This window comes from Cebus imitator, unplaced genomic scaffold (genome assembly GCF_001604975.1).
Source record: "Cebus imitator isolate Cc_AM_T3 unplaced genomic scaffold, Cebus_imitator-1.0 Scaffold166, whole genome shotgun sequence".
In the NCBI taxonomy this organism is placed as follows: domain Eukaryota; kingdom Metazoa; phylum Chordata; class Mammalia; order Primates; family Cebidae; genus Cebus; species Cebus imitator.
The window spans coordinates 2,438,456-2,463,675 of NW_016107481.1; the positions used below are offsets into that span (position 1 = coordinate 2,438,456).

Sequence of the window (25,220 nt, forward strand, 5' to 3'; positions counted from 1 at the left end):
AACAATGGAATATTTATTTGCTATTGAGAATATGCAGTGGGGAGGAGAAAAATTGAAGATTGTAAGAGTAAAGAATTGGTGGAGCTATAGTCTTTTTTTTTTTTTTTTTTTTTTGCCAGAGCCTTGCTCTGTTGCCCAGGCTGGAGTGCAATGGTGCGATCTGGGCTCGCTGCAACCTCTGCCTCCTGGGTTCAAGCAATTCTGCCTCAGCCTCCCGAGTAGCTAGTACTATAGGTGCACACCACCATGCTCGGCTAATTTTTTTCTATTTTTAGTAGAGTCACCCACCTCAGCTTACCAAAGTGCTGGGATTACAGGTGTGAGCCACTGCGCCTGACCGGTGGAGCTATATTCTTAGGTAAGCAAGAAGAGATGGACTCTGGTGTCCATTTGAGGGCTGGCCTTACATAGTATCATACATAGTTCACCTACTGTACCTAGAAGGAAAGCAGAATCTGTGCATATAGATGCTGGTAGATGGGTAGGTGGACATCTGTGAAACTTCTGGATGCTTTTATTTATCTCACTTAAAAAGTATTTAATATTAAATACTATTAACATTAAATCATAAATATTTATGAAATATTAGTAAGTATTTAATTTCAGCTAAAAGTGAAGATGAGGAATAAATGCCAGAGATTTGAAGAGAGGATAAATTGTCTTAGTCCATTACAACCACTATAATAAAATTATTTAGACTGGGTAATTTATAAATAGTAGAGGCCAGGTGAGGTGGCTTACACCTGTAATCCCAGCACTTTGGAAGGCAGAGGTGGGTAGATCACAAGGTCAGGAGTTTAAAACCAGCCTGGCCAATATGGTGAAACCCCATCTTTACTAAAAATACAAAAATTAGTCGGGTGTGGTATTAAGATAGTATTCACTTCTTAATACTATCACTTAATACTATATAAGGGTTAAGTTTCAACATATGGATTTTGGAGGGACACAAACAAATCATGGCAGAATATATTCAGCAGTGGTCTAGGAGTGTGGAAGAATGAATGGACTGGGCAGATACAGTTCAATTGCCAGGTAACATTAGAGCCTGTAGTCCCAGCTACTTGGGAGGTTGAGGCAGAAAAATCGCTTGAACCCAGGAGGTGGAGATTGCAGTGAGCCAAGATCATGCCACTGCACCCCAGCCTGGGCAACAGAGTGAGACTCTGTCTCAAAAAAAAAAGAAATGTGTTGCTCAGCTTTGGAGACAGGGGAGTTCAAGATCAAGGAGCATCTAGTGAGGGTCCATTCCTCATAGATGGCACCTTCTACTTGTGTCCTCACATGGTGGAAGGAAGGAACAAGCTTCCTCAGGCTTCTTTTATTAAGAGCACTAATCCCATTAATGAGGATGGAGCCAGCCCTCATGAGTTAATCAGTGCACAAAGGCTCCACTTCTTAATACTATATATAAGGGTTACGTTTCAACATAGGGATTTTGGAGGGACACAAACAAATCACAGCAAAAGGTATTAAACTGTGGTCTAGGAGAGTGGAAGAATGAAAGGACTGGGCAGATACAGTTCAATTGCAAGGTAACAGTAGAGCCCATTTCAATAATAATAACAGCAGGTAAACATATTGAGTTTTTATGTCCTAAGCAGTATTCTAAAATATATCAACTTATGAGCTGGCAGTTACCCTTAGGATGAGAAAACTGAGATGTTGTCACTTGTTTGCATCCACATAGGTAAGTAAGTGGTAGAAGCAGGATATGAAGCCAGGCTGCTTGATTACAGTAGGCTCTTTCTGCCACACTACCAAGTATTTGTGAGTGAATGAATGAATGAAGGATAAATTAAAGGAAGGAAGAGCAAACAAGCAATAATATCTCTGTAGTTTGTGACTTTCTAAGTCATTTTTGCCACTCACATGTCCTAAATGGTGTGTCCCACATCTTATAAAAGGGGTCCATGTGTGGAAAAGGAGCTATAGAGGTACAATGTTGCCTAAACATCTAGTAAATTTAGGCTGGAATTCCAGCTGTTTTCTCACAAGGTATGTTACCCTAGCTAAGTAACTCAATCTTTCTGGGCCTCAGTTTCCATATCTTTAAAATGAGAAAAACATATGCCTCATAGCATTTGTAAAGAAAATTAATAAAATCATGAGCCAGGCACAGCAGCTCATACCTGTAATCCTAGCACTTTGGGAGGCTGAGGCAGAAGGATCGCTTGAGCCCAAGAGTCCAAGGCTGCAGTGAGCTGTGATTGCACCACTGTATTCAAGCCTGGGCAACAGAGGGAGACCTTGAGTAAAAAAGCAAAAACAAAAACAAAAATCATATATGTAAACATGTAAACTGCCTGGCACAAAGTAAGATCTCAAGAAAATTAGTTTTCCTCTTTCTCCAATGAGTTGCCCAGGACTTCAGTAAGCTCCCCAGAACAGACCCTACTTTGCACTTGTTGGTTTCACTCCCAGCACTGGTGTATCTGCTTTCAACCCAGTAAAGTCTCCTAGTTGTATCACAGGAGAAGAGGGAGCCGTCTCTTGTACCCTACCCTTTGAAACCCTGTGTTACTTAATCTTGGCTGTCTTCCCTACCCCTTTGTTGTTAGACTTCCCTTAGATGTGAGGACCTTCCAGAAAGGGTCCTATGGCAACACCAAACCTCCCCTGCCCACATCAGTGCTAAGCAACTCCTAGAATTCCCTAACCCGGGTGTGGCTGCAGCTGAGTCTTGTCTCTTCTGATCTGTCCTGTCCTGCCTTAACAAACTGTCCAAATGAGGCAGCAAGAGTGCACCTAATTTTAATATCAGTTATACAAAATGCCAAACATACAATATGGTTATCTCAGAGAAAAACTAACAGCACATCACAAGTGTGCTCCAAAGGATTTTTCCTGGAGCACCTTTCTTTTTCCAGGAATACCTGCTTTACAGAGTAAGGCTTACCATTTTGTATCCTAACCATTAGGCTTGAGACAAGTAGTGGTCTTTCTTTGTTGTCTTTTTACATTTTTATGATTGTGACACTTAATAAATCGCTGAGCTTCAATTAGCTCTGAAAATAATCGAGGCCTAAAAAGCAAACACACAGGCCCCGTATGTCCTTTTGATAGCTGCTCATAAAATCCACCTTTTTCATAATTTGGATAAACTGAAGGCTGCTTTGATTTTATGTTGCAAATAATAGTAACCCAAGAATTAAGCCTGAATTTTAGAAAACTATAAAAATCAATTCCGGACAACTGAATCTAACACGCAAAAAACAAACAAAATCTTGCATTTTCTTAACCACTTCCGGCTTCCTGCAAACCCGGCTCTAAGGAGCCAAAGGCTCCGAAAAGATTCATGGGGTCTGCGGCTGCGCAGAGGAGCAGCAGCTGCAGATCCCCGCCGCAAGCAGCCTGGGCCGCCCACCGGTCCGGTGGCGTCTTTGACTGCTGCAGAACGTTCTGGAAGTTTGGAAAACCCTGAGCCATCTCTGAGGACTTGGTGAGCAGGTGGGTTTGCAGCGCTGGCGATGAGGCCTCGGCAGACCGGTCTCTTCACGTTTTTTCTTCGTTCTTCCGCTGGTGTGGTGCTCCCTGAGACTTGCTGAGCGGAGCTTTACCTCAGGGCTTTGGCGGGCGAGGGGAGATCCTGCCCACCCTGCTTTCCCCTTGAGAATCCGGTATGGTAATGGCTCCCTTGGGGTTTTCCCTGTCAGAGGCCCTGGCACCCAGCTGCAAGTGTAAATTTTATTTGCTTTAGGCTTTGTTGGTCACTCCAAAAAGTAAAGAATGGAAGAGACCTTGGAGATGCTTGTAGGCCGCACCTCATTGGACGCCTGAGGAGACTGAGCAGGGAAGGTGACTTGCTGGAGATGGTGGGGCTGTGTTAAATTTACTGAAATTCACACACACTCTAGGGCTTGGAAAAAACAAACAAAATAGTAGCAACAGAAGCCCAGTATACCAGGGCCTTGCAACTGGTTAAGAGGCCATTAAGTCCAAGCTTTTAGTTTTTATTTTTTATTTAACTTTTATTTTCGGCTCAGGGGTCTATGTGCAGGTAGGTAGTTTACATAGGTAAACTCGTGTCAGGGTGTTTGTTGTCCAGATTCTGTCACCCTCCAGGCGCCCATTAGTGATTGTTCCTCCTCCACTCTCCAGCCTCCTGGGGACCCCACGCCTGCCGCTCCCCTCTGGCCTTGTGCGTTCAGCTTTCAGCTCCCACTTAGAAGCTTTTTGTTTTCAGGTGATGACACAGCCCAACCAGAGGCGACGTGATTTGCCCAAAGTCACACAGTTCCAGCTTGGCAGCTGGTCCACGAGCTTTTCCCCAGAAATACTGAGGAGGCACCGCCCCTGCCCCAGGTTTCTGATTCATTCCTCACCTTTAACTGGGACTTGGGACACTACTGACCCCAACTCCTTTCTCACCTATTTATGTACGTGATTACTTCTCTTACCTTTAGTTTAAATTATTTGTAAAACCTATGTATAAAGGTATGAAGATTTAAACGAATATTTACATTTTGCTAGATTTAAATGAAGATTTACATATTAGATTTAAATGAATATAGATTACTGATAGACACACACATACATATCCACATGGTAACCAGTAACTATTCCAAAAAGTTCTTGTAACCCTTCCATATATGTATTAATAGCTATGTGGGTGTATTAGCAAGTAAACTGCCATAAGCTAGACAGGCAATTGTGTGTCTGTGGAGAGGGGTTATAGAAGTTGAAGCCTTTCCCCGGTCAACTCACCATTTACTCATTCACAGATGTTTTTTGAGTGACTGCTTATTCAGATGCTGAATAAGGTAAAACAGAATGTGTCCCGGCTCTCATGGAGCTTGTTAACTTGTCATTCATTCATTCGTTCATGCACTAAATGACGAAATTATAGAGCAGCTGGTTTCAAATCAGCAAGAAGAATTTTCTAATTATTAAAGTTGTTCAAAAGAAGGAAATCACCTTGGGAAATATTAACATCACTGAAAGTGATTTTCTTTTTTTATTATATTTTAAGTTCTGGGGTACATGTGTAGAACATGCAGGTTTGTTACATAAGTATACACGTGCCATGGTGGTTTGCTGCATCCATCACCCCGTCATCTACATAGGTATTTTTCCTAATGCTATCCCTCCCTAGCCCCCCAGCCCGGCAGGCCCCACTATGTGATGTTCCCCTCCCTGTGTCCACGTGTTGTCATTGTTCAACATTTACTCATGAGTGAGAGCATGCGGTGTTTGATTTTCTGTTTTTGTGTCAGTTTGCTGAGAATGATGGTTTCCAGCTTTGTCCATATCCCTGCAAAGGACATGAACTATCCTTTTTTATGGCTGCATAATATGGTGTATATGTGCCACATTTTCTTTATCCAGTCTATCATTGATGGGCATTTGGGTTGGTTCCTAGTCTTTGCTATTGTGAACAGTGCTGAAATAAACATATGTGTGCATGTGTCCTAATAATAGAATGATTTATAATCCATAGAGTATATATCCAGTAATGGGATTGCTGGGTCAAATGGTATTTCTGGTTCTAGATCCTTGAAAAATGGCTACACTGTCCTCCACAATGTTTGAACTAATTTACACTCTTACCAGCAGTGTAAAAGCATTCCTGTCTACATCCTCTCCAGCATCTGTTGTCTCTTGATTTTTTTAATGATTCCTATTCTAACTGGCGTGAGATGGTATCTCAATGTGGTTTTGATTTGCATTTCTCTAATGGCCATTGATGAACTTTTTTTCATATGTTTGTTGACTACATACATGTCTTCTTTTGAGAAGTGTCTGTTCATATCCTTTGCCCACTTTTTGATGGGGTCATTTGTCTTTTTCTTGTGAAGAGATTTAAGTTCTTTGTAGATTCTGGATATTAGCCCTTTGTCAGATAGGTAGATTGCAAAATTTTTTTCCTATTCTGTTGGTTGCCATTTCACTCTAATAGTTTCTTTTGCTGTGCAGAAGCTCTTTACTATACTTAGATCCCATTTGTCAATTTTGGCTTTTGTTGCCATTGCTTTTGGTGTTTTAGACATGAAGTCCTTGCCCATGCCTATGTCCTGAATGGTATTGCCTAGGTTTTCTTCTAGGATTGTTATGGTGCTAGATCTTATGGTTAAATCTTTAGTTCATCTGGAGTTAATTTTTGTGCAAGTTATAAGGAAGGGATCCAGTTTCAGCTTTCTGCATATGGCTAGCCAGTTTTCCTAACACCATTTATTAAATAGGGAATCCTTTCCCCATTGCTTGTTTCTGTCAGGTTTGTCAAAGATCAGATGGTTGTAGATATGTGGCATTATTTCTGAGGCCTCTGTTCTGTTCCATTGGTCTATGTATCTGTTTTGGTACCAGTACCATGCTGTTTTGGTTACTGTAGCCTTGTAGTATAAAGTCAGGTAGCATGGTGACTTCAGCTTTGTTTTTGTTTTTGTTTTTGTTTTTTTCTTCAAATTGTCTTGGCTATATGGGCTCTTTTTTGGTTCCATATGAAATTTAAGGTGTTTTTTTTTTTCCCAATTCTGTGAAGAAAGTCAGTGGTAGCTTGATGGGGATAGCATTGAATTTGTAAATTACTATTGGCAGTATGGCCATTTTCATGATATTGATTCTTCCAATCCATGAGCATGGAATGTTTTTCCATCTGTTTGTGTCCTCTCTTATTTCCTTGAGCAGTGGTTTGTAGTTCTCTTTGAAAAGCTCCTTCATATCCCTTGTAAGTTGTATTTCTAGGTATTTCATTCTCTTTGTAGCAATTGTGAATGGGAGTTCACTCATGATTTGGCTGTCTGTTTTTGGTGTATAGGAATGCTTGTGAGTTTTGCACATTGATATTGTGTCCTGAGACTTTGCTGAAGTTGTTTGTCAGCTTAAGGAGATTTTTGGGCTGAGACGATGGGGTCTTCTAAATATACAATCATGTCATCTGCAAATAGAGACAATTTGACTTCCTCTTTTTCTATGTGAATATGCATTCTTTCTTTTTCTTGCCTGATTGCCCTGGCCAGAACTTCCAATACTATGTTGAATAAGAGTGATGAGAGAGGGCATCCTTCTCTTGTTGCTGGTTTTCAAAGAGAATGCTTCCAGGTTTTGCCCATTCAGTGTATTGACTGTGGTTTTGTCATAAATAGCTCTTATTATTTTGAGACGTGTTCCATTGATACCCTAGTTTATTAAGAATTTTTAGCATAAAGTGCTGTTGAATTTCGTGAAAGGCCTTCTCTGCATCCATTGAGATAATCATGTAGTTTTTGTCTTTGGTTCTGTTTATATGATGGATTACATTCATTGATTTCTGTATGTTGAACCAGCCTTGCATCCCAGGGATAATGCCAACTTGATCATGAAGGATAAGCTTTTTGATGTGCTGTATTCAGTTTGCCAGTATTTTATTGAGGAGTTTCGCATTTATGTTCATCGTGGATATTGGCCCGAAATTTTCTTTTTTAATTGTGTCTCTGCCAGGTTTTGGTATCAGGATGATGATGGTCTCATACAATGAGTTAGGGAGGATTCCCTCTTTTTTTTGTTGTTTGGAATTGTTTCAGAAGGAATGGTACCAGCTCCTCTTTTTACTTCTGGTAGAATTCGGCTGTGAACCCATCTAGTCCTGGAGTTTTTTTGGTTGGTCTGTTAAGCAATTTGACTTCTTCCTGGTTTAGTCTTGGGAGAGTGTATGTGTCCAGAAATTTATTCATTTCTTCTAGATTTACTGGTTTATTTGCACAGAGGTGTTTATGGTATTCTCTGATGGTATTTTGTATTTCTGTGGGATTGGTGATGATATCCCCTTTATCATTTTTTATTGCATCTATTTGATTCTTCTCTCATTTCTTCATTGGTCTGGCTAGCAGTTCATCTATTTTGTTGATCTTTTCAAAAAACCAGCTCCTGGATTCATTGATTTATTTTTTTGAAGAGTTTTTTGTGTCCCTATCTCCTTCAGTTCTGCTCTGATCTTAGTTATTTCTTGTCTTCTGCTAGCCTTTGAATTTGTTTGTTCTTGCTCCTCTAGTTCTTTTAATCGAGACATGAGGGTGTTGATTTTAGATCTTTCCTCATTTCTCTTGTGGGCATTTAGTGGTATAAATTTCCCTCTACACACTGCTTTAAATGTGTCCTAGAGATTCTGGTACATTTTGTCTTTGGTCTCATTGGGTTCAAATAACATCTTTATTTCTGCCTTCTTTTCATTTTTTATCCAGTAGTCATTCAGGAGCAGGTTGTTCAGTTTTCATGTAGTTGTGTGGTTTTGAGTGAGTTTCTTAATCCTGAGTTATAATTTTATTGCACTGTGGTCTGAGAGACTGTTATGATTTCTGTTCTTTTGTACTTGCTGAGGATTGTTTTACTTCCAATTATGTGGTCAATTTTAGAATAAGTGTGATGTGGTGTGGAGAAGAATGTATATTCTATGGATTTGGGGTGGATAGTTCTGTAGATGTCTATTAGGTCTGCTTGGTCCAGATTTGAATTCAAGTCCGGGATATCCTTATTAATTTTCTGTCTTGTTGATGTAATATTGACAGTGGGTGTTAGTCTCCCACTATTACTGTATTGAGTCTAAGTCTCTTTGTAGATCATTAAGAATTTACTTTATGTATCTGGGTGCTTCTGTATTGGGTGCATATATATTTAGGATAGTTATCTCTTCTCGTTGCATTGATCTCTTTACCATTATGTAATGCCCTTCTTTGTCTCTTTTGATTTTTGTTGGTTTAAAATCTGACTAGGATTGCAATTCCTGCCTTTTTTTTTTTTTTTTTTTTTTTTTTTTTTTTTTTTTTTTTTTTTTTTTTTTTCTATGTGCTTGGTAAATCTTCCTGCATCCCTTTGTTTTGACCCTATGTATGTCTTTGCATGCGAGACGGGTCTCCTGAATACAGCACACCAATAGATCTTGACCCTCTATCCAATTTGCCAGTCTGTCTTTTAATTGAGGTATTTAGCCTATTTAAGGTTAATATTGTTATGTTTGAATTTTATCCTGCCACGATGATGCTAGCTGGTTGTTTTGCCTGTTAGTTGATATAGTTTCTTCATAGTGTTGATGGTCTTTACAGTTTGGTCTGTTTTTGCAGTAGCTATTACTGATTGTTCCTTTTCATGTCTAGTGCTTCCTTCTGGAGCTCTTGTAAGGTAGAACTGGTGGTGACAAAATCTCTCAGCAGCTGCTTGTTCTTAAAGGATTTAATTTCTCCTTCATTTCTGAAGCTTAGTTTGGCTGGATATGAAATTCTGGGTTGAAAATTCTTTTCTTTAAGGATGTTGAATATTGGCCCCCACTCTGTTCTGGCTTGCAGGGTTTCTGCTGAGAGATCTGCTGTGAGTTTGATGGGCTTCCCTTTGTAGATAACCCAACCTTTCTCTCTGGCTGCCCTTAGCATTTTTTCCTTCATTTCAACCTTGCTGAATCTAATGATTATTTGTCTTGGAGTTGTTCTCTTCGAGGAATATATTTGTGGTATCTGTGTATTTCCTGAATTTGAATGTTGGCCTGTGTTGCTAGGTTGGGAAAGTACTCCTGGATAATATCCTGAAGAGTGTTTTCCAGCTTGGTTTCATTTTCCCCATCATTTTCAGGTACACCAATCAAACATAGATTTGGTCTTTTCACATAATATCATATTTCTTTGAGGCTTTGTTCATTTATTTTCACTTTTTTCTCTAATGTTACCTTCTCACTTTATTTCATTGAGTTGATCTTCAGTCTTTGATATCCTTTCTTCTGCTTGATCGATTTGAATATTGAAACTCATGTATGCTTCATGAAGTTCTTGTGCTGTGTTTTTCAGCTCCATCAAGTCGTTTATGTTCTTCTCCATGCTGGTTATTCTAGTTAGCATTTTGCCTAACCTTTTTTAAAGGTTCTTAGCTTCCTTGCATTGGGCTAGAACATACTCCTTTAGCTTAGAGAAGTTTGTTATTACCCACCTTCTGAAGCCTGCTTCTGTCGATTCATCAAACTCATTCTCCATCCCATTTTGTTCCCTTGCTGGTGAGGAGTTGTGATCCCTTGGAGGAGAAGAGACATTCTGGTTTTTGGAGCTTTCAGCCTTTTTGCGCTGGTTTCTTCCCATCTTTGTGGATTTATCTACCTTTGGTCTTTGAGGTTGATGACCTTTGGACGGGATATCTGAGTGGACATTCTTTCTGTTGGTGTTGAAACTATTTCTTTCTGTTTGTTAGTTTTCCTTCTGACAGGCCCCTTGCTGGAGGTCCACTCCAGACCCTGCTTGCCTGGGAATCACCAGTGGGAGCTGCAGAACAGCAAAGATTGCCACTTGTTCCTTCATCTTGTAGCTTTGTCCCAGAAGCGTACCTGCCAGATGCCAGCCAGAGCTTTCCTGTATGAGGTGTCTGTCAGCCTCTGTTGGGAGGTGTCTCTCAGTCAGGATACGTGGGGGAGTCAGTGAGCCACCTGAGAAGGCAGTGTGTCCCTGATCAGAACTTGAGTGCTGTCCTGGGAAATATGTTGCTCCCTTCAGAGCTGCCAGGTGGGGACTTTTAAGTCTGTTGAAGCCGCACCCACAACTGTCCCTTTTCCCAGGTGCTCTGCCCCAGGAAGGTGGGGACTTTATTTATAAGTCCCTGATGAGCTGCTGCCTTTTTTCAGAGATGCCCTGCCCAGTGAGGAGTGAGTCTAGTGACACAATCTGTCTGCAGCTGCCTTGCTGAGCTGCCACGGGCTCTGTCCATTCATTATATAAACCTCCCAGTGACTTTGTTTACAGAGGTGAGGTTAAAACCACCTAGCCGAGCCTCAGCTATGGCAGACGTCCCTTCCCCCACCGAGCTCAAACATCCCAGCTCGAGCTCAGATTGCTGTGGTGACTGTGAGGATTTCAAGCCAGTAGATCTCAGCTTGCTGGTCTTCTTGGGATGGAACCTGCTGAGTCAGATCACTTGGCTCCCTGGCTTCAGCCCCTTTTTTCAGGGTAATGAGCGATTCTGTCTTGCTGGCATTCCAGGCATTACTGGAGTATGAAAAAACAAAAACAAAAACAAAAAAACAAACTGCTGTGGGTAGCTCAGTGTCTTCCCAAACAGCCACCTAGTTTTGTGCTGGAAACCCAGGTTTCTGGTGTTGTAGGCATCAGAGGGAATCTCCTCTGATTGTGAAGACTGGGAAAAGCTCAGGTTGTGGGTTGTGAAGACCGTGGGAAAAGCTACGGTCTGAGCCAGAGTGCCAGGAAAAGTCCCTAATGGCTTCCCTTGGCTAGGAGAGGGAGTTCCTCAGCCCCTTTCACTTCCAGGGTGAGGCGACACACCACCCTGCGTCAGCTCACTCTCCTTGGGCTGCACCCACTGTATAACCAGTCCCAATGAGATGAACTAGCTACCTCAGTTGGAAATGTGGAGATCACCTGCCTTCTGTGTCGCTCTCACTGGGAGCTACACACTGGAGCTGTTGGTATGTGGCCATCTTGCTGGAAATTTTTTTTTTTTTTAAGACACAGTCTTATTCTGTCACCCAGGCTGGAGTGGAGTGGTGCAATCTCAGCTCATTGCAACCTCCACCTCCTGGGTTCAAGCAATTCTCCTGCCTCAGCCTCCCAGTAGCTGGTATTACAGGTGCTCACCACCACACCCGGCTGATTTTTATATTTTTAGTAGAGATGGGGTTTCACTGTGCTGGCCAGGCTCATCTCAAATTCCTGGCCTCAAGTGATCCACCTGCCTCAGCCTCCCAAACTGCTGGGATTACGGGTGTGAGCCACTGCACCTATCCTGAAAGTGACTTTCATTTGGATTACTTGGTTTCTCAATTTTGTTTTGAACTGCTTGTGTATTAGTAACATGGAGAATATAAACTTGGTTGACATCAAGAAATTTATGATTTAGTAAGGAAAACGAAATGCATTTATAAACAATTATATTGGGCAAAATATGGTTAAGTGATCAATAAAGGTATAAGGCAGATTCTGAATAAGGAGAAGTCTTATTTAGTTTGAGGAGATCAGGGATGGTTTCTGGAGGAGGCAGAATTCTAATGGGCCTTTAAGAAGTAGGACTTTTAAAATAGACTTCATTTTTTAGAACCATTTTAGATTTACAGAACAATTGAGAAAATAGTGTAGAGTATTCCCACATACGCTAATCCAATTTCCCCCATTGTTAACATCTTAGTATGGTACATTTGTTACAATTAATGAACCAGTGTTGCTACATTAGAATTAGCTAAAGTCTGTAGTTTATTCAGATTCCCTTAGTTTTTACCTTAGTCTTTCTTTCTGTTCCAGGATCCTGGTGAAGATAGTACATTACGTTTAGTTGTAATGTTTGCTTAGGTTCCTCTTGGCTGTAACAGTTCTTGAGACTTACTTAATCTTGGTGATCTTGAGGGCTTTGAGGAGTACTGGTCTGATAATTTGTAGATGCCATATTAATGGAATTTGATGTTTTTCTCATGATAGGACACAGAAGGCAGGCTATAGGTTATTGAAAGGAAGACTACATCATATCAAAAGTATATACTATCAACAGGATTTGTTAGTATTGATATAGACTTTGACCACTTAGCTGAAGTAGTGTTTGTCAGACTTCTCTAATGTGGATACTTCCCACTCTCCACTTTCCATACTGTATGTACTTTTTGGAAGGAAGTCATATGTGCAGCCACACCTAAGGAAGGGAGAGTTATATTCCCTGCCCCCACTTTTTAATATTTTTAGAGAAGGGCCTTGCTGTGTTGCCCAGGCTAGAGTGCAGTGGTTATTCACAGGTACAAAGATAATGCACTACAGCCTCAAACTCTTGGTCTTAAGCAATCCCCTGCTTCAGCCTCCTGAGTAGCTGGGATTATAGGTGCGTGCCACTGTGCCCAGGTCTATGCTTCTGTTCTTGAGGTTGGAGTATATATACATAAATTATTTGGAATTATTCTGCACAGATTTGTCTTTTCTCCATTTATTGGTTTGTTAAAACATTTATTTATATTAGTAGAGACTCATGAATATTCATTTTATACTTTGGATTATAATGCTATTTTATTTATTTTGTTGTTCAAATTGTTCCAGCTTTAGCCATTGGGAGCTCTTTCAGTTGGTTCCTCTGCTCTTATGACATACGCCTATCAATGCCATCTGTGTGGGATTTTTTTGTTTTTGTTTTTAAGTACTTTCTTACTTTTTGGCACTATAAAATTCTCTTGGTCATCTTGTATGTTTCCTGTCCCAGTCCTAGAATCAGCCATTTCTCCAAGGAGCCCTGGTTTCTTTTTTGGAGAATGCTATTTAGAAACCAAAATCTGGGTGCTAGGTTTATTTGTTGCTAGCACCCAGGTGCTAGGGTGTCGTTTGTTTTAGGCCCTTCCAGCTAAGAGTAATCACAGAGTGTAATTACACAAACCTAGATAGTGTAGCCTACTACACATCTAGGCTATATGGTATTGCCTATTGCTCCTAGGCTACAAACCTGTGTAGCATGTTACTGTACTGAATACAACCTGTGTATCTAAACATATCTAAATGTAAAAAAAAGTAAAAATACAGTATTATAATTTTGTGACACCACCAGTCATATATGAAGTCCATTGCTGACTGAACAGTCAATATGCAGCACATGACTGTATCTATATTTCTATGTGTATTCATCTGTATATATAGTAAATTAACAATGAGTTCATACTGTGACCTCCAGCTCTAATCTATGAACTATTCTAGTCTTGAGAGGCAGGATTAAATAGAAAAACAAAAGTATAAAAAGTAAAGTTTTTTTTTTTCTAGACAGAGTCTCTCGCTGTTGCCTAGGCTGTAGTGCAGTGGCACGATCTCGGCTCACTGCAATCTCTGCCTCCTGGGTTCAAGCAATTCTCCTGCCTCAGCCTCCCTGGTAGCTGGGACTACAGGCATGCGCCACCACACCCAGCTAATTTTTTTTGTATTTTTAGGAGAGATGGAATTTCACCAAGTTGGCCAGGATGGTCTTGATCTTCTGACCTCGTGATCTGTCCGCCTGGGCCTCAGATTACAAGTGTGAGCCACTGCACCCAGCCCCAAAGAATAAAGTTTTTAAAAATGTTGTCATGAGCATTCTTGTATAAGTCTCTTAGTAGAGATCCCATGCATTTCTGTTGAGTTTACATTTAGGAGTTACAGGTTATGAATATCTTCAACTTTTGCAGATAATGCCTGTCAAGAACTGTGAAAAGTCTGAGATTTTATCCTACTTGCAAGCTAACAAGCTAGTTTGTTACTGTTTTATGGATGCTGGCAGAATATATAAGATGTCTCAGACAGAGACAAGGGATATTTTTAATTCATGGCAAAAGCATGAATTAAATTAAATCATGGCTTGGATTTTTAAAATATGGTACATATACATCATGGAATGCTATGCAGCGATAAAAAGAAAGAAATCGTGTCCTTTCAGCAACATGGATGCAGCTGGAGGCCATTATCCTAAGTGAATTAGTGCATGAACAGAAAACCAAATACCACATATTCTCACTTAGAAGTGAGAGCTAACCATCCAGTACATATGGACTTAACAACAGACAATGAGAATTACTAGAGGGGAGAGAGAGGAAGGAGGATAACGGCTGAAAAACTACCTATTGGGTACTGTGCTCATTACCTGGGTGACTAGATCATTTGTACCCCAAATCTCAACATCACACAATATACCCATGAAACAAACCTGTACGTGTACCCCCTGAAGCTAAAATAAAAGTCAAAATTTTAAAAAATTTTACCACTGAAACAAGATGCTGTAAGAGCAAAGGTGGTAATTTTTTAGCTTTATATTAGTGCAGATTATTTTATCTAAAACTTGAAGATATTTTTCCTTTTGAAAAATAATTGGGATGTGGTAACTTCTGGGACCTTTTTCAGTGAATATCAAAGTGTTTCAAAAAGGTTATTTTTCATTCTGCATAACAAGGGATTAGTTTTGCTTTCTTTGCTTGATTTCAACTGCCTACCCTGGCATTACTTTTAGTTTCCGTAGCAGCAATAGTAAGCAATTGGCATTGGAGTAGCTAGATTTACTGCAGATACCAGAATCCCACCATAGGAAATGTTTTAAGTAGCCCTGGTGTTGGACTCCTGTACTTCTCTTCTGACACAACAGAATTTGCTAAGTTTAAAATGACACACTCATTATTATTAAATATTTTCAGAGCTATTTAAAAACCTGTAAGAATGCTGGGTGTGGTGGCTCACACTTATAATCCCAGCAGTTTGGGAGTCTGAGGCAGGCAGATCACCTCAGGTCAGGAGTGACCATCCTGACCAACATGGTGAAACCATATCTCTACTAAAAACAAAACAAAACAAAAAAAAAAACAGCCAGGTGTGGTGGTGCATGCCTGTGGTCCCAGTTACTGGGAGGCTGAGGCACATGAATTGCTTGAACCTGGGAGGCGGAGGCTGCAGTGAGCCAAGATCATACCATTGTACTCCAGCCATAGTAATAGAGTAAGACTCTTGTCTCAAAAAATAAATAAAAATAAAACCTGTATGAGTCAGGGGTGTGTGTGTGTGTGTGTGTGTGTGTCTATATTGTATAATTTAGGTGCAATAAATTACACCGTATGCTGTGATGTTTTGACACATGTATACACCTGTAAAACCATTACTACAATCAATATGGTGAATATACCCATCCCAAAAGTTTCCTCTTGCCCTTTTTGTAATCCCACTTTTTTTCCCCATTATCCCTTGTTCTGGTTTTTTTTTTTGTCACTATAATTAGTTTGTACTTCTTATATAAAAGAAACTATACAATATGTACAGTGCTTTTGGGGGTGGCAGTTAGCATTTTTCCTTCAGCATAATTTTTTTTAGGTTGACTCAGGTTGTTACGTGCATCAGTAGTTCATTCCTTTTTGTTGCTGAATAATATGCCATTGTATGGATATATTATGATGTCCATTCACCTGTTGAGGGCCATTTGGATTATTTCTAGTTTTTGGCTACCACAAATACATCATTCATGTGTAAATCCTTATATAGATGTATGCTGTTTTCATTGGTAAATTAAGAGTAAAATGGCTGGATCTCATGGTAAGTATATGATTAACTTTTTCAGAAAATGTCACACTATTTTCCAACTGATTTTACTGTATACTTTCCAATTAGTAGTGTACGAGAGTTCTAGTTCCTCACATCCTCACCAACACTTGATATTGTTAGTTTGTTAAATTTTAGCCATTATGATAGGTATGTAATGGTATCTTGTAGTTTTAATTTGCATTTCCCTAATAAATAATAATGTTATCTTTTTATGTCCTCATTTGCCACTTATATATTTTCTTTGATGAAGTATCTGCTTAAATCTTTTGCCTATTTTTAAATTGGGTTGTTTGGCTTTTTTACTATTGAGCCTTGAGTGTCTGTCACCCAGGCTGAAGTGCAGCGACATGATCTCAGCTCACTGCAACCTCTGCCTTCTGGGCTCAAGTGATTCCCGTGCCCCAGCCTCCCAAGTAGCTGTGACTACAGGTACGTGCCACCATACCCAGCTAATTTTTGTATTTTTAGTAGAGATGGGGTTTCACCATGTTGGCCAGGCTGGTCTCAAACTCCTAGCCTCAAGTATTCTGCCCACCTCAGCCTCCCAAAGTGCTGAGATTACAGGCATGAGCCACCATGACCAGCCTAAGCCTTGAGAGTTTTTAAAAATATATTTGAGATACAAGTCATTTACCATATATTTGCTTTGCAAATACTTTCTTTCAGTCTCTAGCTTGTCTTTTTATTCCCCTTAAGAGTGTCTTTTTAAACATATTAATAAATTTAGGTGGTATATGTGCAGTTTTGATACAAAAGCATCTTTGGAAAGAGAGAAGTTTTAACTTAGATGAAGTCCAATTTATCAATTTGTTTTCTTTTATGGATTATGTTTTTGGTGTCATACTAAAAATTATTTAACTCAAGGTCACAATTATTTTGTTCTGTTTTCTTCTAGAAGATTTATAGTTTTATGTTTTACATATAGGTCTGTGATTCATTCTGAGTTAAAATTTGGATATGGTGTATGGGATGGATCCAAGTTCATTTTTGAAAACATATTGATATCAAATTGTTCCAACATTGTCTGTTATAAAGACTTAGTCTAGCTCAATGTTTGTCAGTATTGTTGATCTTTTCGAAGAACCAACAATTGGCCGGGCACAGTGGCTTATGCCTGTAATCCCACCACTTAGGAAGGCCAAAGGGGGTGGGTCACCTGAGATCAGGAGTTTGAGACCAGCTTGACCAACATGGAGAAACCCCGTCTCTACTAAAAATACAAAAAAATTAGATGGGCATTGTGGCAGTCACCTGTAATCTTAGCTACTGGGGAGGCTGAGGCAAGAGAATTGCTTGAACCCAGGGAGTCAGATGTTGCAGTGAGCCGAGATTGCACCATTGCACTCCAACCTGGGTGACAGAGCAGGACTCTGTCTCAAAAAAAAAGAAACCTGTTTATTAATTTTCTTTATTATATTTTTATTCCATTGATTTCTGCTTTAATCTCTTTACTTCCTCTTTTCCCATTGCTTTGGGTATAATTTGTTCCTTTTTTTTGAGGTGGAGTCTCGCTCTGTCACCAGGCTGGAGTGCGGTGGCGCAATCTCGATTCACTGCAAACTCTGCCCCCCAGGTTCAAGCGATTCTCCTTCCTCAACCTCCGGAGTAGCTGGGATGACAGGAGTGCACCACCATGCCCAGCCAAATTTTGTTTTTTTTAGTAGAGATGGGGTTTCACCATGTTGGCCAGGATAGTCTCGATTTCTTGACCTCGTGAGCTGCCCGCCTCGGCCTCCCAAAGTGCAGGGATTACAGGCGTGAGCCACCGCGCCCTGTCTGTTCTTCTTTTAATATAAGATGGAATAAAGTATTAATTTGACGTCTTTCTTCTTTTCTAGTTTAGTTGTTTTTTTTTTGTTTGTTTTTTGAGACAGAGTTTCGTTTTGTTGCCAGGCGCCAGGCTGGAGTGCAGTGTCACGGTCTCCCCTCACTGCAACCTCTGCCTCCCAGGTTCAAGCAATTCTCCTGCCTCAGCCTCCCGAGTAGCTGGGACTCAGATGCGCGCCACCATGCCCAGCTAATTTTTTATATTTTAGTAGAGACGGGGTTTCACTATGTTGGCCAGGATGTTCTTCATCTCTTGACCTCGTGATCCGCCCACCTCAGCCTCCCAAAGTGCTGGGATTACAGGCGTGAGCCACCGCTCGTGGTTTTTTTTTTTTTTTGAAGACAAGGTCTCACTCTGTCATCCAGGCTGGCTGGCTAGTGTGCAGTGGAACAGTCAACTCAACCTCCCCAGGCTCAGGTGATCCTCCCTCCTCAGCCTTCCGAGTAGCTAGGACTAGAGTCGTGTGCCACCATGCCAAGCTAATTTGTGTATTTTTTGTGGAGATGGGGTTTTGCCCTGTTGCCCAAGCTAGACGCAAACTCCTGGGCTCCAGCAATCCACTGGCCGTGGCCTCCCAAAGTGTTGGGATTGCAGGCGTAAGCCACTGCACCTGGCCTAATTTTGATTTTTAAAGCTGTATGTTTCCTGCTAACTACATTTAGCTCCTCCTTTAATTTTAGCTACATTTCATATATTTGTATATGTTGTTTGTTTTCACTCACTTCAAAATATTGCCTAACATCTATTATGATTCATTCTTTGATCTGTGGGTTACTTAGAAGTGTGTGTTTGATTTCCAAATATTTGTGGCTTTCCCCAAATTTTTTTGTTTATTTATATTAATTTCTATTGTGGTTTGTTTGACTTTTGTTTCATGTATTTTGGAGTTCTGTTAGATGAATACACATTTATAATATATAAGGAATGTATATATCAGGAATATACCTTTTCGTCATTATAATATATCCCTCTTTGTCTCAATTGATATTTATCCTAAAGTCTATTTTTGTTTTATCAATATAGCCACTCCAGCTCTCTTATGGTTACTGTTGCCATGATTTATCTTTTTCCATTCTTTTACTTTCAACCTGTTTGCATCCTTGAATCTAAAGATGACATATAGTTGAATTTTCCTTTGATTGTAACATCTTATTCATTCACATTTTAATATAATTACTCAGTATGACTGCTATTTAAAAATTTTAAAAATTGAGATATAAATCACATGACATTAAATACATTTTAAAATGTACAAGTCAGTGATTTTTAGTACATCCACTATAAGGTACAGTCATCACTGCTATTAAGTTTGTGACTTTGGTATTTAGTTTCTAGACGTCTCATGTCTTTTTTGTTCTTCTGTTTCTTCTTTACTGCCTTTTTTGTGTTATATGAATATTTTGTAGTATGCCACTTTAATTCCTCTGACTTAAAAAAATTTTTTTGTTATTAGTGCTTTCTCTGGATACTATAATATGCATCTTAATTTATTATTTCAGATTAACACTAATTTAATTCTGGAAAAATTGAGAAACTTTGCACCAGTATAGCTCCATTTCCTCCAGGTAACATACTCATACGTGCGCGCGCGCACACACACACACACACACTTGACTCAATAATATAGTTATAATTACTGCTTTATATATTCATCTTTTAGAGAAATTAAGAGGAGAACTGAGGAAAATATTCAGTCTTACATTTGCGCATCTATTTACCACTTACAGTGCTCTTCATTCTTAACGTGGATGCAAGTTAACATATGGTAGCAACTTTCTTTTGGTTAATGGTTGTGTGGTATATCTTTTCCCATCCTTTTACTTTCACCCTTTTCGTATCCTAGTAGTTAGAGTGTTTTTTATTGTAAGCAGCATATGGTTTTTGCCTTGTCATTTGGGGAAATCTATTCTTTTAGAATTTCATCTTATATGTAGATACTGATGTATTTGGGTTTAATATGCCATGTCACTATGCTTTCTATTTACCCCTTAAGGTAGATATATGTTCTTTTTTCTCTCTTGTCTGCTTTTGGACTTCTGAAGTGTTTTTGTTTGTTTGCTTGCTTTAAATCTGTTTTTCTCTGTTACCTTGTTGAGTTTTTTGGTGGTTAACTCAGAAATTACAAAATGCATGACTGACTTATTGAGATCCAGTATAAGTGAGTACTTCTACCACTTCAAGGACCTGCACCTTAGGTACAATTATCTTCATTTCTCCTTTTTTTTTTGCTGTTGTTGTTGTATATTTTAATCATCATCTGTTTTAAACTTTGTTATATATTATTGTTCTTTTTTATAGTCATTCTTGATTTAGAGTTACCCACATATTTACATTTTTCCTTTCTATTGGCCTTCATTTATTCTGGCATCTTTGTGCTTCCATGTGGGATCATTTGCCTTGTGCCTGAAGAACTTCTCTTGGTATCTCCTTTAAGTGTAGGTCTACTGATAATGAATTATCTGCTTTTATTTTTGTCATAAAATTTTTCTTTATTTTTCCCTCATTTTCAAAACATAATCATCCCATCTATGAAATGCCATGTTGGAAATTTTCTTTCAGTACTTAAAAGTTATTATTCAGTTGCCTCCTAGCTACAATGTTTCTGTTGAGAAGTCAGTTTTCAGTTTGTTGCCCTTTAAAAATAATACACATTTTTTCACTGGCTCCTTTGAAAATTTTTTTTTCTGGTCTTTGGTTTTACTTTGTTAATCTGTTGTTTAATCTGTTCAGAATTTATTATTGTTCTTGAACCTATGACTTGATGTCTTCGGTCAATTTTGGAAAATTGACATGGCCACTCTATTTTTATATATTGGTCCTGCTCCATTCTCTTTTCTCTTTCTCAGATTTCAGTTATCTCTGTGTTAGACTATTTCACAAGCCTCATAATGCCTTGTATGTGTATTAGGCTTTTCTCAGTGTTCTTTTTTCCTTAACCTACCTCAGTCTGGATATTTTCCTCTGACCTACATTCCACACTTGTGTTTAATCTGCTCTTTAACCTCTCCATTGGGTTGTTTCCAATTTTGAAATTTTTTCATTTCTAGAATTTCCATTTTATTTACTTTGATGGTTTTAAATTTTCTGCTAAAATTCTCTAATTGTCATATGCTGCTTTGAACAAATTAATCAGTTGCAGTCTGGGTATGACAATGCCAATATTTCAGTCTCCCCTTGGTCTCTTCTTTACAGTCAGCCTTTTCCCTTGGTTTTCAGTCATTCTTAACTCTTCGTATGCCTGAGTATTTTTTTTATTGTGTGCTGCATGTTATGATTGCAAAATTATAACACTAATTTGTAATCTGAGGCTCTGGATGATATTTTCCTCCATAGGGGATTTAGTATTGTTTCTGGCAGACAGTTTTTCTAGTACAGTTGTGACTCTCCGGAAGTCCTGATTGAAAGGACAGAAACAACTGGTTCAGAAGCCCTTACCAGCCTCTAGAGAAATCTGAGAACTCTCAGCCCTGATACATTCATACCCTGCACCGCTCAGAGACTGCTGGCCACACAGACTCACCAAGCCACAGACTTGTCTTCCACAAGCACATTCTTACCTCAACTACAAAGTGACCAAGCCACATATACTAAGGTTTGAAATCAAATATATGTACAGGGTATTAAACAAATACCAAGGGGAATAGTTAACTTGAATACAAGGTCAAAATCAGCAACAAGTTTTATCATCCAGTGCTGATATCAGTTATAAGCTTCAAGGACAATTTCTTTTTGAAGGCTTATTCCAGTTTTATGAGGCCAGCATGAGCTGTATGCATTTGCCAGGGGCAAATTTACACTTCTAAATTAACCCATGCAGCAAATGCTATGCATCTGCTTGAAGTCCATTTAGAAGCATTTGCTGTGAATGATGGAGGGCCTGACTCATCATACTCCTGCTTGCTAATCCACATCTGCTGGAAGGTAGACAGTGACACGATGGAGCCGCCAATCCATACCAAGTACTTTTGCTCTGGGGGTGCAATGATCTTCATCTTTATAGTGCTATGTACCAGGATGGTGATCTCCTTCTGCATCCTGTTGGCGATGCCTGAGTACATAGTGGTGCTGCTGGACAGCACTGTGTTGGAATACAGGTCTTTGCAGATGTCCACGTCACACTTCATGATGGAGTTGAAGGTGGTCTTGTGGATGCCACAAGATTCCATGCCCAGGAAGGAAGGCTAGAATAGCACCTCTGGACACCGGAACCACTCGTTGCCAATGGTGATGACCTGGCTACAGCACAGCTTGTAGCTCTTCTCCAGCTTTCTGTCATTAGCTGTAGCTGTTCTATGTACCATCTTCTTTCTGTAAGCTATACCCTTGCCCGCTGTCTGAACCTGATAAGGAATTACTTTTCTTGATTTGTGCTGTTGGTTAATCTGAAGCAGGGAAAGTCCTCCAACTGCAGCCCACAGCAAGAGCAAGATGGCTGTCCAGGAAGATGTCTTTTTTTATTTTTGAATTATTGGTGCCTTGCGTTGGAGGAAGATTTCTTTTTTTTTTTTCTTTTTTTTTTTTTTGAGACAGAGTTTCGCTCTTGTTACCCAGGCTGGAGTGCAATGGCGCGATCTCGGCTCACCGCAACCTCCGCCTCCCAGGTTCAGGCAATTCTCCTGCCCCAGCCTCCCGAGTCGCTGGGATTACAGGCACGCGCCACCATGCCCAGCTGATTTTTTGTATTTTTAGTAGAGACGGGGTTTCACCATGTTGACCAGGATGGTCTTAATCTCTTGACCTCGTGATCCACCCGCCTCGGCCTCCCAAAGTGCTGGGATTACAGGCTTGAGCCACCGCGCCCGGCCAGAAGATTTCTTAAATAAGAAACAAAACCCACTAACCATAAATGAAAAGATTGATTAGTTTGACTACATTGGAAATAATAATTTATGTGTATCAAGAATTACCCTAAAGAAGGAGGAAAAAAAGACAAGTCACAAAAAGGGAGAAAGTACATATAGCCGACAAAGGACTGATATCTGTAATATATAAAGAAATCCTAAAAATGAATAAGAAAAAGAAAAACCTAATAGGAAAATTGGCAAAAGACATAAGTGGAAGCATGGCTTTAGGGTTTTCAGTCTAAATGAAATTAGAAAAGTAGCAAATTTAATGCACAGTGAGATTCCATTTTATGCTACTAAGTTTACGGTAATTTTTTTTGTCTCACCTCAAATATGCATACTATGTATGTTTAGCACACTGAAATTAAATGCAATTTTATTTTACTATATACCTGGTTGCCATTGTATGTTACGTTGTTGTTCTCCAGAATATTCTTCCTTCTGTTAGTGCAGTTGTTCTTAAAGTGTGGTCCCGAGACCAGCATCATCAGCATCACCTGTGTACTTCTTAGAACTGCATACATTGGCCAGGTGCAGTGGCTCACACTTGCAGTCCTAACAATTTGGGAGGTTGAGGTGAGAGGGTCGCTTGAAGCCAGGAGTTCAAGACTGTTGGCCAACATAGGGAGACCCCCATCTCCACAACAAGTAAAAAAAAATAGCCAGGCTTGGTGGTATGTACCTGAGTCCTAGCTACTTGAGAAGCTCAGGCAGGAGGATTGCTTGAGCCTAGGAGTTTAAGGCTAGGATCGCACCACAATACTCCAGCCTGTGGATGAAAGAGTGAGACCCTGTCTTAAAGGAAAAAGATGCAAATATTCAGGTCTCACCTCACATATTACTTATGTGAGATAAAGTATTTCCCTCCATAGTAGAAGGCAGGTTTGCTTACAAAAGGCTGAAGTTTCCAAAGCTCTGGGTTTCTTTCCTATAATGCAACCCACTGTGTGTGCAGATGTCACCTGGCCTTTGTCCCATCACCCTGTGGGAATTGGGCTTGAGGAACTGGTGCAAGAAAATGATGATACTGTGGCTATACTGCTGTTGCTCTGAGTAAAAAACTTTCCTTTGTCTGTGAGTCTGTCTTTTGTCTGTATATGTGAAACTCTGGCAGTTTAACTTTTTAGCCTGCAAGTAGGATAAAGACCTCAGACCTTGCATGTTCTTGATGCAAGTCCTCTTTCTTTAAAGTTTGATGAAATGGGAATCATTGCTTTTAACACTTGTTAATAGGAAGCATAGTATTGAATAAGCTAAACGTATAACAAGGCAGGTACTTTTTCTGTTGTCAAATTTTGATGTTCAGATATTCTTTAAAATGTTTCCAATACCCTGGTTTTATTTCCATCTTTAATTTACTCATTGATCAGACATTTCTTTGTATTCTTTTTGTTCTTGTTTTTCTCAGATTGTTGTACCATTAGAAGCTAGGTTGATCCACAGACAGACAGATGGCTGAAAGTGGAAAAGAAAAAATAAAATGGACAACCACCATTATTGTTAGCTCATCTCTTAAGGTAAAGGGGCATTCGTGCCACTGATCTTTAACTTCAAAAATTAAAAGCAGCTTTCATGTAGAACAATATTTTAAAAGAGGCTTAGCTTGATTATCTACAATTAGTTGTGGAGAGCAGAAAGTGCGTAAATGTATTTTTAAAATAAATTAATAGACTTTTTGCATTCGTTTTCAACATCCTACTTCCCTAATTCTTTGAAGGTTGGAGATTTTCTAAAGTTCTTTTTTTTTTCTTTCTGTAAGCACTCTAATGGAGATGTTAAGGAATTCCAGGAACAGTAAATATATGCAAATATATATTAGTTAAGGTTTTTTGAGAGCTAATCAACCAGAAACTGATATCCTAGCCTTGGCAGCATTGAAAGGAGACTGTCTTCTTACAGTTTGGAGAGGAAAAGATGGAAAGTTGAATGCCTGAGGGTAGGTGGTCAGCTCACAAGACTTCTCCATTGCCCTGATACTTACCTTATGGACAGCAGCTAATATCTGGAATGAAGGGGCAAGAAAAGATTGTTCCATAGTAAGGTGTAGGGAAGCAAGAATAAGACTTAAATTAAGATGTTTCTATCAAACCTGTCTTCTCACTGCTGCCTGAAGCTGCACTTTGCCCTGTTGGCTTCAGTCATTTAGATCCATACCATACTAGTATGTTGTTAGGTTTCTGGAATTCATGTTTCTCTTTTGTTTCTATAACTTTTCCAGGCTGATTTTGAGAGAAGGAGCCAGTAACCCATCCTGACTTACCCAAAGCAACTACTTCTAGTTCATTTATTCATTATGTTTACCTGTCTTGCTTTGTGGTTTCTATTTGTCCCATCTTTTCTATGTTGCTTTTTTTTCTCCTTTCTTGCCTCTTTTTGTGTTGATTGGTTATTTATTTACTTATTTACTTGAGAGTGTCTTGCTCTGTCGCCCTGGCTTCAGGGTCATGATATGATTATAGCTCACTGTAACGTCAACATCCTGAGCTCAAGCATCCTCTCACCCCAGCCTCTTGAGCAGCTGAGACTACAGGTCCATGCCACCAGGCCTGGCTAATTTTTCTTTTCTTTTTTTTTTTT

The 25,220-nt window shown here is 39.6% G+C and overlaps 1 protein-coding gene across 1 annotated transcript in view; it reads left to right on the top strand.

The window, feature by feature from the left end:
- Nucleotides 1-3,317: 3,317 nt before the first annotated feature.
- Nucleotides 3,318-25,220, top strand: part of CUNH1orf146 (chromosome unknown C1orf146 homolog) — a 41,976-nt gene continuing 20,073 nt past the window's right edge. Inside the window, exons 1-2 of the mRNA XM_017544152.2 lie at nucleotides 3,318-3,450; nucleotides 24,052-24,160. Of these exons, the coding sequence (XP_017399641.1) occupies nucleotides 24,095-24,160 (66 nt within the window). The 5' untranslated portion in view covers nucleotides 3,318-3,450; nucleotides 24,052-24,094. The remainder of the gene's footprint in view (nucleotides 3,451-24,051; nucleotides 24,161-25,220) is intronic.